Here is a 14,338-nt window from a genome sequence, read left to right as displayed (position 1 = left end):
TTACCCTCTGTATTTCAGACACCGTAAATAAGATCAAAACAGTTATCGAGCTCCAGCTCTCGTCCCCGCCTTAGTTCTCTTTCGTATCTTTTTAAATAACCCATCAATTTCCCTGAAATTTTTACCCTCTGTATTTCAGGCACCGTAAATAAGATCAAAATAGTTATCGAGCTCCAGCTCTCGTCCTCCACCTTAGTTCATTTGTACAAGATCGTTAGTAACAGATCAATTTTCCCCGAAATTTAAAGCAGACATACTTCAAAGTTAGTAAATAAGATCAAGTCAGTTACTGAGCTCCAGCTCTCGTCCCCACCTTAGTTCTCTTTCGTATCTTTGTAAATAACCCATCAATTTCCCTGAAATTTTTACCCTCTGTATTTCAGACATAGTAAATATGAAGTAAACAATTATAAAACTCTAGCTCTTGTCCTCTGTCCAAGCTCACTTTTGTAAATTCATTACTCTCAGTCCAAATCCCCCTGAGATTTAAACACCCAACTACATTTTCAGACATAGTAAATAAAAACCAGTTCAGTTATCAAGTTTCAACTCTTGTGCCCCAGCTTAGTTCATTTTGTACAAGTTCTTTATTTTCCAACTAAATCACCCTAAGATTTAAGATCACCTTATTTTCTAACGTAGTAAAATTAATCTGGACATTAGCCAAGCTCCATTTCCTCGGCCTTAGATCATCAGACATAAATATATTCGATCAAGTCCGTCTCCAGCTTAACTCTTATCCGAGTACTCACATAACCCTAACCTGTGTAATTACCTTTCATCCCCTCTCACATTCCTCCGTCTCATAAATTTAAATGTAGCTGTTAATTTGCGTTCTTTCCCCGTTCATAGCATATTCTCTGTAAGTTCAGATCTGTACTTAGTCTTACATATTCTCTAGTTCTTTCCCATTTTATACAAGACTTAAACAACTATTACTGTCTCCTCTATCTTATTTAAACATGAGTCATATGTAAATATACCCGACTCCATCCATCCATTACAAGTCCTAGCTTGTTCACCGCCCAACTCACTACGCTATTTCTACTTTACATGTTATAGCATGTTTTCCGCTCATCTTGGTACCAACCCTTACAATCTCTCTCAATCCTTTATATGTCTCAGCATGTTCGCCTCGCATCTTACTACGCTGTCTACTTTACATGTTGTAGCATGTATTACTGTGTCCCATATCTTATTTAAACATGAGTCATATGTAAATATACCCGACTCCTTCCATCCATTACAAGTCCTAGCTTGTTCACCACCCAACTCACTACACTGTCTACTTTACATGTTGTAGCATGTTTTCCGCACTTCTTGATACCATCCCTTACAATCTCTCAATCCTTTACACATCCCAACTTTCAACCCTTTCTTACAATTTTCCTCCATCCCTCCGCTACATGTTCTTACCCGTTCATTACAGTCCACTACATATTCTCTAATCATCTCTGTACTAATTCTCAAAACTAGTTGTTTCTGTCATTTTAGTAAGTAAGTAAGTAGATCATCGTTATTAACAACAACAACAACAACAGTAACATTACTAATTCACAGTGAGTTACTACTGAGCATTTAGCAGTTATCCATTTTCAAAATAAGGTCAATATAAATCATTCTAAGACATCTTCGTACAATTAAAGATACTTGCCTGTGCACTAAGTCATTACTTACAGTAGCATCTTAAGGCATTGTTTTCGTAACTCAGTTTTATTAAACATACACCTTCATTAGTCAAAGGAAAACTTTTCAAGTCATTGTATTCAATATTTCCGTTAAACTTACTACGTCATTTCATTATTCGGTTTCATAATTAAGTACTTGTTTCAGTCCTCCAATGTAATAAGCAAATTATTCTATTAAGGATAAAGAAATCTTATTTAGAAGAGACATTAAGTTTATTACAACATTTAACACATACAGTTATTCAAGAAATCATAAGTGTTCAAGAAGCAATCATATACAGTTATTCATAGTAGTTATACAATTATTCAAGAAGCAATCATATACAAGTGTTCTTAGTAGTTATACAAGTGTTCAAGAAGCAATTGGATTTATTATATATAAAATATTTCCTCTACAAATTGGACAGCATTTCAGAGCTAAAAGACAACCACTGCACGTCACCATATGTTTACATGGTAGTATTACAATATTTATATTTTTATCCATACAAACTCTGCATAAAATATCTTCTTCCCAAGATTGTTCTGTACAGTCCTTGTTTTCAACAGTGCTATTACAAGTCTCCGGTAAAGTTTTCAATCCCAGATCTTCAGGCGTAACTTCTTGTTCCTCTTTATCATCAACTGCTTCATAAATTAAGTCCCGTACCCGTAAATAAATATCTGTACCCTCTTGCATATACCTCAACACGATTTCTAGACATCTACTTTGTATAATAAAAGGTAACAAATCTCTGGATTCCTTAAGGTACTCACTTAAAGCATATCTTATACTCTCCACAGGTATTAATTTTTGATGAATCAGATGTTTGAACTTATCCATACCCTCCATTAAGATATCAATTAAATCATTGTCTATAGGTTTTATAGGTAATGGCATTGTCAATCTAGCATTCTTAACAAATTCCTTGCCCCTTGCAAGAATAATGTAAGCACATTCTGGACTACATCTCGCATGTAACGTCCAAGGATCATCTTCTGGTCTCCAATTTCGTATTCCACAGGCGCAGTGATAGCAGCAGACGTGGTCACTTATACCTGAAAACCATAAAACAATCCAGCATCATCTCGTTACTATCTTTTAACTAATATTCATTATTTCTTTACTTATAACTCTATTAAGTTTTAAATAGTTAAAACACTTCATACCACAGTAAAAAAACCCAGCTTCTGCCAGCTCATGAGAAGTTTGCTTGACGCTTCCAGGCCATGTCATATCAAATGTCTCTAGGCGAGATTTATAAGTTACCAATCCTGGATTCAGCGATTTCCTAAATTTTATCAATCCCAGATCTTCCTTAGGAGGAGCACCACCTAAAAAATATAACGTAGTTACGTAAATTATTCTTTAGAAGAATAAGAAGTATCTATTTAAGCAATCAAGTTTTTGTACAGAGTATATAAGACTGGTATAAGAATACATCATAAGAATATATACTTACTACTATCACTTATTTTCTTATTTCCCAGTTCTATTTTATGGGAAACAAATTCCAGTCCATATTTGAAAGCTATCTCAGACACCTCTAAAGAAACATTGTCACTCCTCTTGCCTCTAATAAAGGCACAGTCTTGATTAATGATCTTATGACGTCTTCTAGGGGTATCACCAACAATCCATGCACCTACTATACAATAACAAAATGCACACAAACAGTAATCACTATTGCGAAGGTAATAGAACCCATCTTCAACTAAGTCAATAGGGTTTAACCACTTAACAGGCCAATCCACAAATGTTTGTAGTCTAACTCCTGCACATTTAAGGCTTTCTATACTGTAAAACTTCCTGGCACACAAAGGATCCATCGTGTGAGGGCAGCACTAACTATTAGAGTAGGATAAGCAAGTATATATATCCCTAAAATAAGTATCGTACATCGCTACATATTTAACAGTTTCCCCATTTATAATAGACAGTAATTTCCTCTAAATACTTCTCTATTAAAAAATCCTTAAAGTTTCATAATTAAATAAAGCTCTTATATAAATACTTAGTAAACTACTTTCATTATTTATTAGACTTATTAGAAAAATACATCACTTTGGCAATCTCGCTAAAAGTATACTGTTACGTCATTATTCGTAGCTGCCGTACATAATGATAGATATATATATAATTTAGTAGTAAATTCTTATTTAATCTAATTAAAAATATATGCTTAAAGCATCTATATCCTAAAATGAAATATACTATTAGTTATAATGTCATATATAATATTATTCTAGGGTAACAAAAATCCTTATTAATATATTCAAATAAGTGGTAACTTTTACATTCCCCCCAATATAAGAGCGCGGACCTCACATTAGGGATATTATTACGACTATCTGGATCGTATCTACTACCTTACGAGGAAGAAAATTCACCATGGATACTGTTCTGACAACTTGTCAGGGTTATTTAACCGACGATTCATTTTGTAATAATGAAACCTGTATTGTGTACGGAGTGAACTGTATATCCTGTGTTCCCCGAGGAATGGCCCTAGACTTAGCCAAGAAATATTCTCCTGCTGACGCTTATAATGTTCGCCGACCCTTGTACAGTCTTAAGAGATGTATCCCTGAAGATCGTCCAGTACCAGGAACAATTCATATCTCTAAAGGAGAAAATCTTCCGTATATTGTTGCTATAGCCACTCAATACGGTATTGGATTACCTATAGAAAGTAATAACATTGCTCAGGGAATTATAGAAAACTCAAAAGACAGAAACATGCTCGCTGGATTAAACGAAGATACATCCATTAATCGTCTCATCTACTTCAAGAATGGTATGAAAGATTTATTTAACTTTATCAAAGACTCTCCTCAAATTATGAGAGTTATAATACCAACAGGAATTGGGATTACATGTGTTCGAAGAGATAAAGTTTGGGAAAATACTTATCTTCCTGTTATTGAAGATATGTATAAACAGTTAAAACCCTACGGAGTGGAAGTTAAATTACTGTTTAACGAGGAGATTATGCAGAGGAAGAGCAAGTAACACTTGGCAACCTTTTGTGTGCGCAGTGTTTCTACGCGCAGCCTAAAGATGTATATATGCTTCCCCCGGAGTGATCTCTTACGGTGTCCTCCTCTTCTTGGATGTCAGAATCTACTTCAAGCTTGGATATTCAAGGCTATGGAGATCAAGACTATTATTGGAGACTTTGCCTCCCTGTCCGTCTACAATAATCACGACTGTTTATTGTACGATCTTGATGCTACGAGTGTACAAATGTGTAAAATTGTGCAAGGATTGTGGGATCGTTACCCATATGCGAGATTACATCGTGAAAACTTTCCTTACAAAAACCGGGCTGTTGTATCTTATCGCAGTAACCCTGGCAGTATACATATTGGAGAACCACCTGAATTTAACAACCGGATGGATGAAGATCCCCATCTACCCCTTATTATTGGATTAGTGACTCAGTTTGCTAGTAGACCTGCAACTTTACCAGCATATGAAAATCCTCCGTGTGAAGTACGAAGTTTAGATGAACATTTTTACGATGGACTTGAAAAAGATACAGAATATCAGAGATGGCGCTGGTTTGAAAAGGCTCTGAAGGAAGCCCTTGTTTTCATTCTTAAAAGATGTGTTAAGAGAATTATTATTCCATATGGGTTTGGCATGTCAAGTTATTTGGACAACTGCGCAGTATGGGAAAGTAAATATTTGCCTATACTTGAGAAAATAGGACAAAAACTACGAAAACGAGGTATTGTACTCTTCATAGTACGTCCCGAAAACATCGTTCCTCCTCAGTCATCCACCCACGGCATCTTTGAAAATAAGATTCCATACATTGCTGTTCTTCAAAATGGACCCGCAACTAATGCTACTGATGCTGCTAGGACACCTGAAGATGATGCTACGTCTGCTACCGCTGATGCTAGTTCACCTTCTATCAACACTAAGTTGTCTGATACAATTAATTCAACACCTGTTAATGTTACTACGTCTGTTGATACTAATGTTACAATGTGTGTTAGTAGTAGTTTTACAAATTTAGAAGAGAAGATGGATTGGGGATAATAATGTCTGTAAATAATTTATACTTTGTACATTTTTACAAATTAAATACATTGTACATTTTTACACATTAAATAACAAAATAGAAACTCGTGTGTTTATTTTCTCCCTTTTTTAATGTCTAAATGTCAACTCTACTTTTCTGAGTATATAGGAAGAGGTACGAAACTTTCCCTGCCTTACTTCAAGATAGATTGTTCTATGTACATGCAAGTGAAGCTTAAGCGTTTAAATAAGTGTATTATAGATGCTGATTTTACTAGTGATGAAATTCTAAAACCTGGAGACTGTCTTGTCTACGATTTTCATAATTTATCTGGCGGATTTGCACAACTGTTATGGGAAAAATATCCTTACAGTAAAGTTTCTGAGTGTGAAGTGGTACAGAATAATATAACTCCTGGTGGTATAGTACTTGCTTTATCTCCAGAACCAGAAATAAAACCTCATATTATAGGACTTCAATACAGTAGCTCTAATGAAGATCTAGGATTACAGAAAGATATTATTAAACGTTGGAGTTTTAAATCTGCAATAAGACAAATTTGTTGTCAAGCAAGAAATAATAATTTAATCCAGCGTATAATTATTCCATATGGTATTGGGTTTAATGACGGAATAGGATGGAGTAAAGAAGAACAAGAAGAATGGGAGACACACTATTTTCCAGGACTAGCCCATTTAGCTTATGTTTTAAAGAATAATAAAAAAGAATTATTAATGGTTCGTATACCTCTTGGAGAAGATGTTACGGGGACTGGGAGAGAGAAGAAACAAGTAGAGGGTGGATCTAATAAACGGAAGAGAATGTCTTAGTTAAAACTAGTAGATCTAAAATAATACATATAACTAATTTGGAAACTACAGCTAAGAGAGAGGGGCGGAGCGTAACTATCTCCGATGTGATAAGCTAGGTCGGGATATGTCTTACCATAAACTCCCCATCTCGGTCCAGCAGTGAGAAGACATACTCGGATCGATGGCTGCTGTATACAGTAAGTGCTTATTGTATGATGTACTTACAGTACTCGTTTATATTTGTTGTGATATAATTTTTGCTTATTATTGAATATCTTTTAGTTTTGAAATATTATGATTATTTAATAGTCCCTGGGGTTAAATATTGTATTTTTCTTTTGTTTAAAGATTTACCCAATGTGATGGATGTGAAGAGTCTACCAGGGTTTGGAAGTATGCCTGATCTTGTGTCAGATACTATATGGCAAAGTCCAGCTGCGACTGTTTTGTGGAAGAATATGCCCCTGGCGGAAAAACAGACTTATAAAGTGATGACCCATACTGATAAATGTACGCATGAGAACATTGTTCCGGCTCTAGCAAAGTTTATTAGCAAAAGTGAAAATGTTTTAATGATACTGATCGGTCGTGATTCTATAAAGTTGAAAGAAGAACTTCCATTGATAAAATGTAACATAGTCTTATTTAGCTTAAAAGAGAGTGTTACAGATGTACTCAAGAAACATGAGAATTGTCAAGTGTTGTTGCTGACGAAAATTCCTAGTAAGGCCGAGATGAAGAAAATTTCTTTGTTATTTAAAGGCGATAAAATAATTTGCACTTTTAGACCTAGACCCCGTTTTAAATACATATTTCCAGAATTTGAAGAAGTGCCTATAGGATGTAACTTAAAGGATAAATTTTTTATAAGAAAATTTGTGGATGAAATTGGTTCTCCAAATGCTGCAAACTGGTTTATTAATAAGTTGAGTTCTGAAGAACGAGAAGTGTATACTATAATGAGCAAGGATGAACTGCAACAGCAGGTAAATAGTAAGACTGTGAAAGAGCTTAGTATTATTCACCCTAAAACGGAAGAAGATGAACATTGGAGTTTAATTGATCATATGGAGGAGAGCTTTCCATCTTTTCCGTTAAATTTAATAAAGATGAGACCAGAAATAGGATATCATACCCCCCAAAAGATAGAAATAGAGGCAGTGATGAGATTTATAGGACAGGATCCTGTACTTGGTGTTTTCTCTGGTATGGCCTTTATTGAAAATCTTATTAGGATAAGGCATACTAATGTGGTACGAGCTACAGATAATTACTCGAATATGGGTGAGAGTAAGTGGATGGAGGTTGAACAAATGGATGCTGTAGAAGCAGTTAGGACTTATTGTAATGACAGAGAAGTACTTCTAATGTCCTGGCCTGAATTGATTTGTGATGATAATGTTTATAGCGATGCTTTCTATGTTTTAAAGGAATTTAAGGGACAAAAACTAATCTATTTTGGAGAAGGGGAAGGGGGGTTGCTGTGCATGTGATGGATTTTTTAACTTGCTGGCTAGTGAGTTTCATTGTGTGAAATCAAATACATGTTTTACTTATAATTCTTTTCTAAATTCAAATGTTTATTTCTATATAAGACTGTAGTGTTTATGATTTCTTGAATACCTGTATAACTACTAAGAACACTTGTATATGATTGCTTCTTGAATAATTGTATAACTACTATGAATAACTGTATATGATTGCTTCTTGAACACTTATGATTTCTTGAATAACTGTATGTGTTAAATGTTGTAATAAACTTAATGTCTCTTCTAAATAAGATTTCTTTATCCTTAATAGAATAATTTGCTTATTACATTGGAGGACTGAAACAAGTACTTAATTATGAAACAGAATAATGAAATGACGTAGTAAGTTTAACGGAAATATTGAATACAATGACTTGAAAAGTTTTCCTTTGACTAATGAAGGTGTATGTTTAATAAAACTGAGTTACGAAAACAATGCCTTAAGATGCTACTGTAAGTAATGACTTAGTGCACAGGCAAGTATCTTTAATTGTACGAAGATGTCTTAGAATGATTTATATTGACCTTATTTTGAAAATGGATAACTGCTAAATGCTCAGTAGTAACTCACTGTGAATTAGTAATGTTACTGTTGTTGTTGTTGTTGTTAATAACGATGATCTACTTACTTACTTACTAAAATGACAGAAACAACTAGTTTTGAGAATTAGTACAGAGATGATTAGAGAATATGTAGTGGACTGTAATGAACGGGTAAGAACATGTAGCGGAGGGATGGAGGAAAATTGTAAGAAAGGGTTGAAAGTTGAGATGTGTAAAGGATTGAGAGATTGTAAGGGATGGTATCAAGAAGTGCGGAAAACATGCTACAACATGTAAAGTAGACAGTGTAGTGAGTTGGGCGGTGAACAAGCTAGGACTTGTAATGGATGGAAGGAGTCGGGTATATTTACATATGACTCATGTTTAAATAAGATATGGGACACAGTAATACATGCTACAACATGTAAAGTAGACAGCGTAGTAAGATGCGAGGCGAACATGCTGAGACATGTAAAGGATTGAGAGAGATTGTAAGGGTTGGTACCAAGATGAGCGGAAAACATGCTATAACATGTAAAGTAGAAATAGCGTAGTGAGTTGGGCGGTGAACAAGCTAGGACTTGTAATGGATGGATGGAGTCGGGTATATTTACATATGACTCATGTTTAAATAAGATAGAGGAGACAGTAATAGTTGTTTAAGTCTTGTATAAAATGGGAAAGAACTAGAGAATATGTAAGACTAAGTACAGATCTGAACTTACAGAGAATATGCTATGAACGGGGAAAGAACGCAAATTAACAGCTACATTTAAATTTATGAGACTTGGATGAGACGGAGGAATGTGAGAGGGGATGAAAGGTAATTACACAGGTTGGGGTTATGTGAGTACTCGGATAAGAGTTAAGCTGGAGACGGACTTGATCGAATATATTTATGTCTGATGATCTAAGGCCGAGGAAATGGAGCTTGGCTAATGTCCAGATTAATTTTACTACGTTAGAAAATAAGGTGATCTTAAATCTTAGGGTGATTTAGTTGGAAAATAAAGAACTTGTACAAAATGAACTAAGCTGGGGCACAAGAGTTGAAACTTGATAACTGAACTGGTTTTTATTTACTATGTCTGAAAATGTAGTTGGGTGTTTAAATCTCAGGGGGATTTGGACTGAGAGTAATGAATTTACAAAAGTGAGCTTGGACAGAGGACAAGAGCTAGAGTTTTATAATTGTTTACTTCATATTTACTATGTCTGAAATACAGAGGGTAAAAATTTCAGGGAAATTGATGGGTTATTTACAAAGATACGAAAGAGAACTAAGGTGGGGACGAGAGCTGGAGCTCAGTAACTGACTTGATCTTATTTACTAACTTTGAAGTATGTCTGCTTTAAATTTTGGGGAAAATTGATCTGTTACTAACGATCTTGTACAAATGAACTAAGGTGGAGGACGAGAGCTGGAGCTCGATAACTATTTTGATCTTATTTACGGTGTCTGAAATACAGAGGGTAAAAATTTCGGGGGAATTGATCTGTTACTAACGATCTTGTACAAATGAACTAAGGTGGGGGACGAGAGCTGGAGCTCGATAACTGTTTTGATCTTATTTACGGTGTCTGAAATACAGAGGGTAAAAATCTCAGGGAATTTGGACTGTTACTAACGATCTTGTGCAAATGAACTAAGCTGGGGACAAGAGCTAGAGTTTGATAATTGTTTGCATTTACTAAACTATGTCTGAAATACAGCGGGTAGAAATTTCGGGGAATTTGAATAGGTATTAACGAAGATACGAGAGAGAGCTAAGGCGGAGGACAAGCGCTGGAGCTCGGTAACTAAATTACTGTATTGAAATACGTTTGAAATATGATTATTTTTAAATTTTAGTGGGATTGGAATGATAGTATTCATTATACGACAGGGGACTAAGGCAGGGAACGTGAGCTAGAACTTGCTTACTAACACGATTTATTTGTGTAAAACTGAGTTGCTTAATGAAAAGGAGCAAACATATGATGTCAGAAAATAGCTGAACTGAATGAAAGGAGAGAGAGAGAGAGTGCAGAGACGGTCCAGATATTATGGAGAAGATAAGATACGATATGATAAGAGGCGACCTACAAGAAGCGTCTGGCTGGCCGGGCCTAAGGTAAATAAAGGTGACGCGAGAGATTGCGAGGTAAGGGGGGAGGGAGGGGGTGTGAGGTACGAGACCTGAAAACCTTGGTCCGAACTGGTGATTTTCTAAATTTACCTGAAAAACTATGGCTTACATAGACGATTTTTGTAAGTTGAAAACAGGTAAAATATGTCCGTAGAGTTCTCCTGGAAACCCTAAAGCGCTACACACGTTATTTGAATTTCTCCCATAAGCCCTTAACAAACTTCTATGTCTCGGAAATTATTTTCATCATAAGAAATCCTTACTTCTAAAATCTGTGACACAAAATTTACCTGAAAACCCTGGCTTACATGCGGGATATTGGATCTCAAAACCCTGGCTCACACAGAACATTTTTTCCCCTTTGGACCTGAAAACCATGGCTCACACAGAACATTTTTTAACCCTTGGACCACAAAACCCTGGCTCACACAGAACATTTTTTCCCCTTTGGACCTGAAAACCATGGCTCTCACAGAACATTTTTTCCCCAGAAAAAAAAAATGTTCTGTGCGTTGCCATCCCTACTACTACCAGCCACCACCAGCCGCCACCCGCCACCACCCGCCACCCACCACCAGCCGCCACCCGCCGCCAGCCGCCACCCGCCGCCACCCGCCACCCACCACCAGCCGCCACCCACCACCAGCCGCCACCCGCCACCCCTCACCACCCGCCACCACTCACCACCAGCCGCCACCCGCCACCACCCACCACCAGCCGCCACCCGCCACCACCCACCACCAGCCGCCACCCGCCACCACCAGCCGCCACCCGCCACCAGCCACTGCCACCCACCACCGCCACTCACCACCTGCCGCCACCACCCACCACCCGCCGCCACCCGCCACCCACCACCCGCCGCCACCCGCCACCACCCACCACCAGCCGCCACCCGCCACCACCCACCACCAGCCGCCATCACCGCCACCAGCTGCCACCACCACCAGCCGCCATCACCGCCACCAGCTGCCACCACCACCAGCCGCCACCACCAGCCGCCACCACCACCTGCCACCAGCCGCCACCAGCCGCCACCACCGCCCGCTATCCGCCGTCACCGCCCGTTGCCACAGTCGCCACCGCAAGCCGCCACCGCCAGCCGCCACCGCCAGCCGCCACCAGCCCCCCCACCGCCGATCGTCACCACCCACCACAGCCGCCGCCGCCCGCCACCGCCCGCCACCGCCCGCCACCGCCCGCCACCACCCACCACAGCCGCCACCACCCACCACCCGCCGCCACCACCCACCACCACCAGCTGCCGCCGCCACCCACCACCCGCCGCCACCACCAACCACCACCAGCCGCCGCCGCCACCACCACCCACCACCACCGCCGCCACCACCCACCACCACCAGCCGCCGCCGCCACCACCACCCACCACCACCGCCGCCGCCACCACCACCCACCACCACCGCCGCCACCACCCACCACCACCAGCCGCCGCCGCCACCACCACCACCAGCCGCCGCCGCCACCACCACCACCAGCCGCCGCCGCCACCACCACCACCAGCCGCCGCCGCCACCACCACCCACCACCACCGCCGCCACCACCCACCACCGCCAGCCGCCACCACTCATCACAGACACCGCCACCCGCCACCGCCCGCCACCACCGCCAGACACAGCCGCCAGTGTCCGCCACCGCCGCCACTGTCCGCCACCGCCGCCACTGTCCGCCACCGCCGTCACTGTCCGCCACCGCCGCCACTGTCCGCCACTGTCCGCCACCGCCACCACTGTCTGCCACCGCCACCACTGTCCGCCCGCCGCCACCACTGTCCGCCCGCCGCCACCACTGTCCGCCCGCCGCCACCACTGTCCGCCCGCCGCCACCACTGTCCGCCCGCCGCCACCACTGTCCGCCCGCCGCCACCACTGTCCGCCCGCCGCCACCACTGTCCGCCCGCCGCCACCACTGTCCGCCCGCCGCCTCCACTGTCCGCCCGCCGCCTCCACTGTCCGCCCGCCGCCTCCACTGTCCGCCCGCCGCCTCCACTGTCCGCCCGCCGCCTCCACTGTCCGCCCGCCGCTTCCACTGTCCGCCCGCCGCCGCCACTGTTCGCCCGCCGCCGCCACTGTCCGCCCGCCGCCGCCACTGTCCGCCCGCCGCCGCCACTGTCCGCCCGCCGCCGCCACTGTCCGCCCGCCGCCGCCACTGTCCACCACCGCCGCCAAAGCCGCCACGGTCCGCCCGCCGCCACTATCCGCCACAGCCGCCACTGTCCGCCCGCCGCCACTGTCCGCCCGCCGCCACTGTCCGCCCGCCGCCGCCCTGTCCGCCCGCCGCCACTATCCGCCACCGCCGCCACTGTCCGCCCTCCGCCACTGTCCGCCCGCCGCCACTATCCGCCACCGCCACCACTGTCCGCCTGCCGCCACTATCCGCCACCGCCGCCACTGTCCGCCCGCTGCCACTATCCGCCACCGCCACCACTGTCCGCCACCCCCACCACTGTCTGCCACCGCCACCACTGTCTGCCACCGCCACCACTGTCCGTCCGCCGCCACCACTGTCCGTCCGCCGCCACCACTGTCCGCCCGCCGCCACCACTGTCCGCCCGCCGCCTCCACTGTCCGCCCGCCGCCACCACTGTCCGCCCGCCGCCACCACTGTCCGCCCGCCGCCGCCACTGTCCGCCCGCCGCCGCCACTGTCCGCCCGCCGCCGCCACTGTCCGCCCGCCGCCGCCACTGTCCGCCCGCCGCCGCCACTGTCCGCCCGCCGCCGCCGCCACTGTCCGCCCGCCGCCACTGTCCACCACCGCCGCCAAAGCCGCCACGGTCCGCCCGCCGCCACTATCCGCCACAGCCGCCACAGTCCGCCCGCCGCCACTGTCCGCCCGCCGCCACTGTCCGCCCGCCGCCACTATCCGCCACCGCCGCCACTGTCCGCCCGCCGCCACTATCCGCCACCGCCGCCACTGTCTGCCCGCCGCCACTGCCCGCCCGCCGCCGCCAATGTCCGCCCGCCGCCACTGTCCGCCCGCCGCCACTATCCGCCACAGCCGCCACTCTCTGCCGTACAGCCTCCCCTCTCTCCGTTAGTAAATAATTATAATTGTTAGTAAATAATAAAAGAAATATAAATTATTAGATTTTTTTTACCCTTAAATTGGTTTTAATATTTAAATTGAAAATAATAATATAATATAAAATATAATAAAAATAATATAATAAAAAATATAATTTAATTTCAAGAAATTTAACTTTAAATACAAAGATGTGAAAAGGGTTCAGATTATTGGCTCAAACCTTTCATAAGAGATTCATATTGGTATATGAATGGATTATGAATGACTCATGTTAGGAGTGTAAAGTTGCCACAACATCTCAAATTAGTGTTAGATACATATGTCTTGGTTATAAGTTTTGGAAACCTATTTAAGTCCACACACAATATCGTATCTGATACGATAAAACAAACGTTTCCAATACTTTCAAATACTTTCCAGATATGTTGTGGCAACCTAAAATTGTTTGCTGGGTGGGAGTATGGGTTCGAGTCACTTCTGGGGTGTGAGTTTTCAGTTGCATATTGTCCTGGGGACCATTCAGGCTTGTTCGCATTTGTGTTCCTCACGTGTGCCCCAAAGAATGAGGTGATTTGGTAAAATGCTATG

General features: G+C 42.6%; 1 protein-coding gene across 1 annotated transcript; it reads right to left on the bottom strand.

The window, feature by feature from the left end:
* Positions 1 to 1,829: 1,829 nt before the first annotated feature.
* LOC138369896 (baculoviral IAP repeat-containing protein 8-like) lies at positions 1,830 to 3,768 on the bottom strand. Its single transcript, XM_069333643.1, has 4 exons — positions 3,131 to 3,768; positions 2,838 to 3,002; positions 2,050 to 2,726; positions 1,830 to 1,859 (listed from the first exon to the last, which is right to left on the bottom strand). The coding sequence occupies exons 1-4, from the start codon at positions 3,495 to 3,497 to the stop codon at positions 1,830 to 1,832; spliced, it is 1,239 nt and encodes a 412-aa protein (XP_069189744.1). The 5' UTR covers positions 3,498 to 3,768.
* Positions 3,769 to 14,338: the final 10,570 nt, after the last annotated feature.

This window comes from Procambarus clarkii, chromosome 30, assembly GCF_040958095.1.
Source record: "Procambarus clarkii isolate CNS0578487 chromosome 30, FALCON_Pclarkii_2.0, whole genome shotgun sequence".
Classification (NCBI taxonomy): Eukaryota; Metazoa; Arthropoda; class Malacostraca; order Decapoda; family Cambaridae; genus Procambarus; species Procambarus clarkii.
Note: the sequence above shows the minus strand (reverse complement) of the source record. Positions and strands in the feature narration are given on the sequence as shown.

Bases quoted from the DNA above. Each gene is read 5' to 3' on its own strand.
- LOC138369896 (XM_069333643.1), bottom strand. From the start codon at position 3,497: ATGGATCCTTTGTGTGCCAGGAAGTTTTACAGTATAGAAAGCCTTAAA. The intron at 3,003-3,130 runs GTAAGTATATAT...TATATTTTTTAG, and splicing joins TAAGAAAATAAGTGATAGTA to GTGGTGCTCCTCCTAAGGAA. The intron at 2,727-2,837 runs GTATGAAGTGTT...TATGGTTTTCAG, and splicing joins AGCTGGGTTTTTTTACTGTG to GTATAAGTGACCACGTCTGC.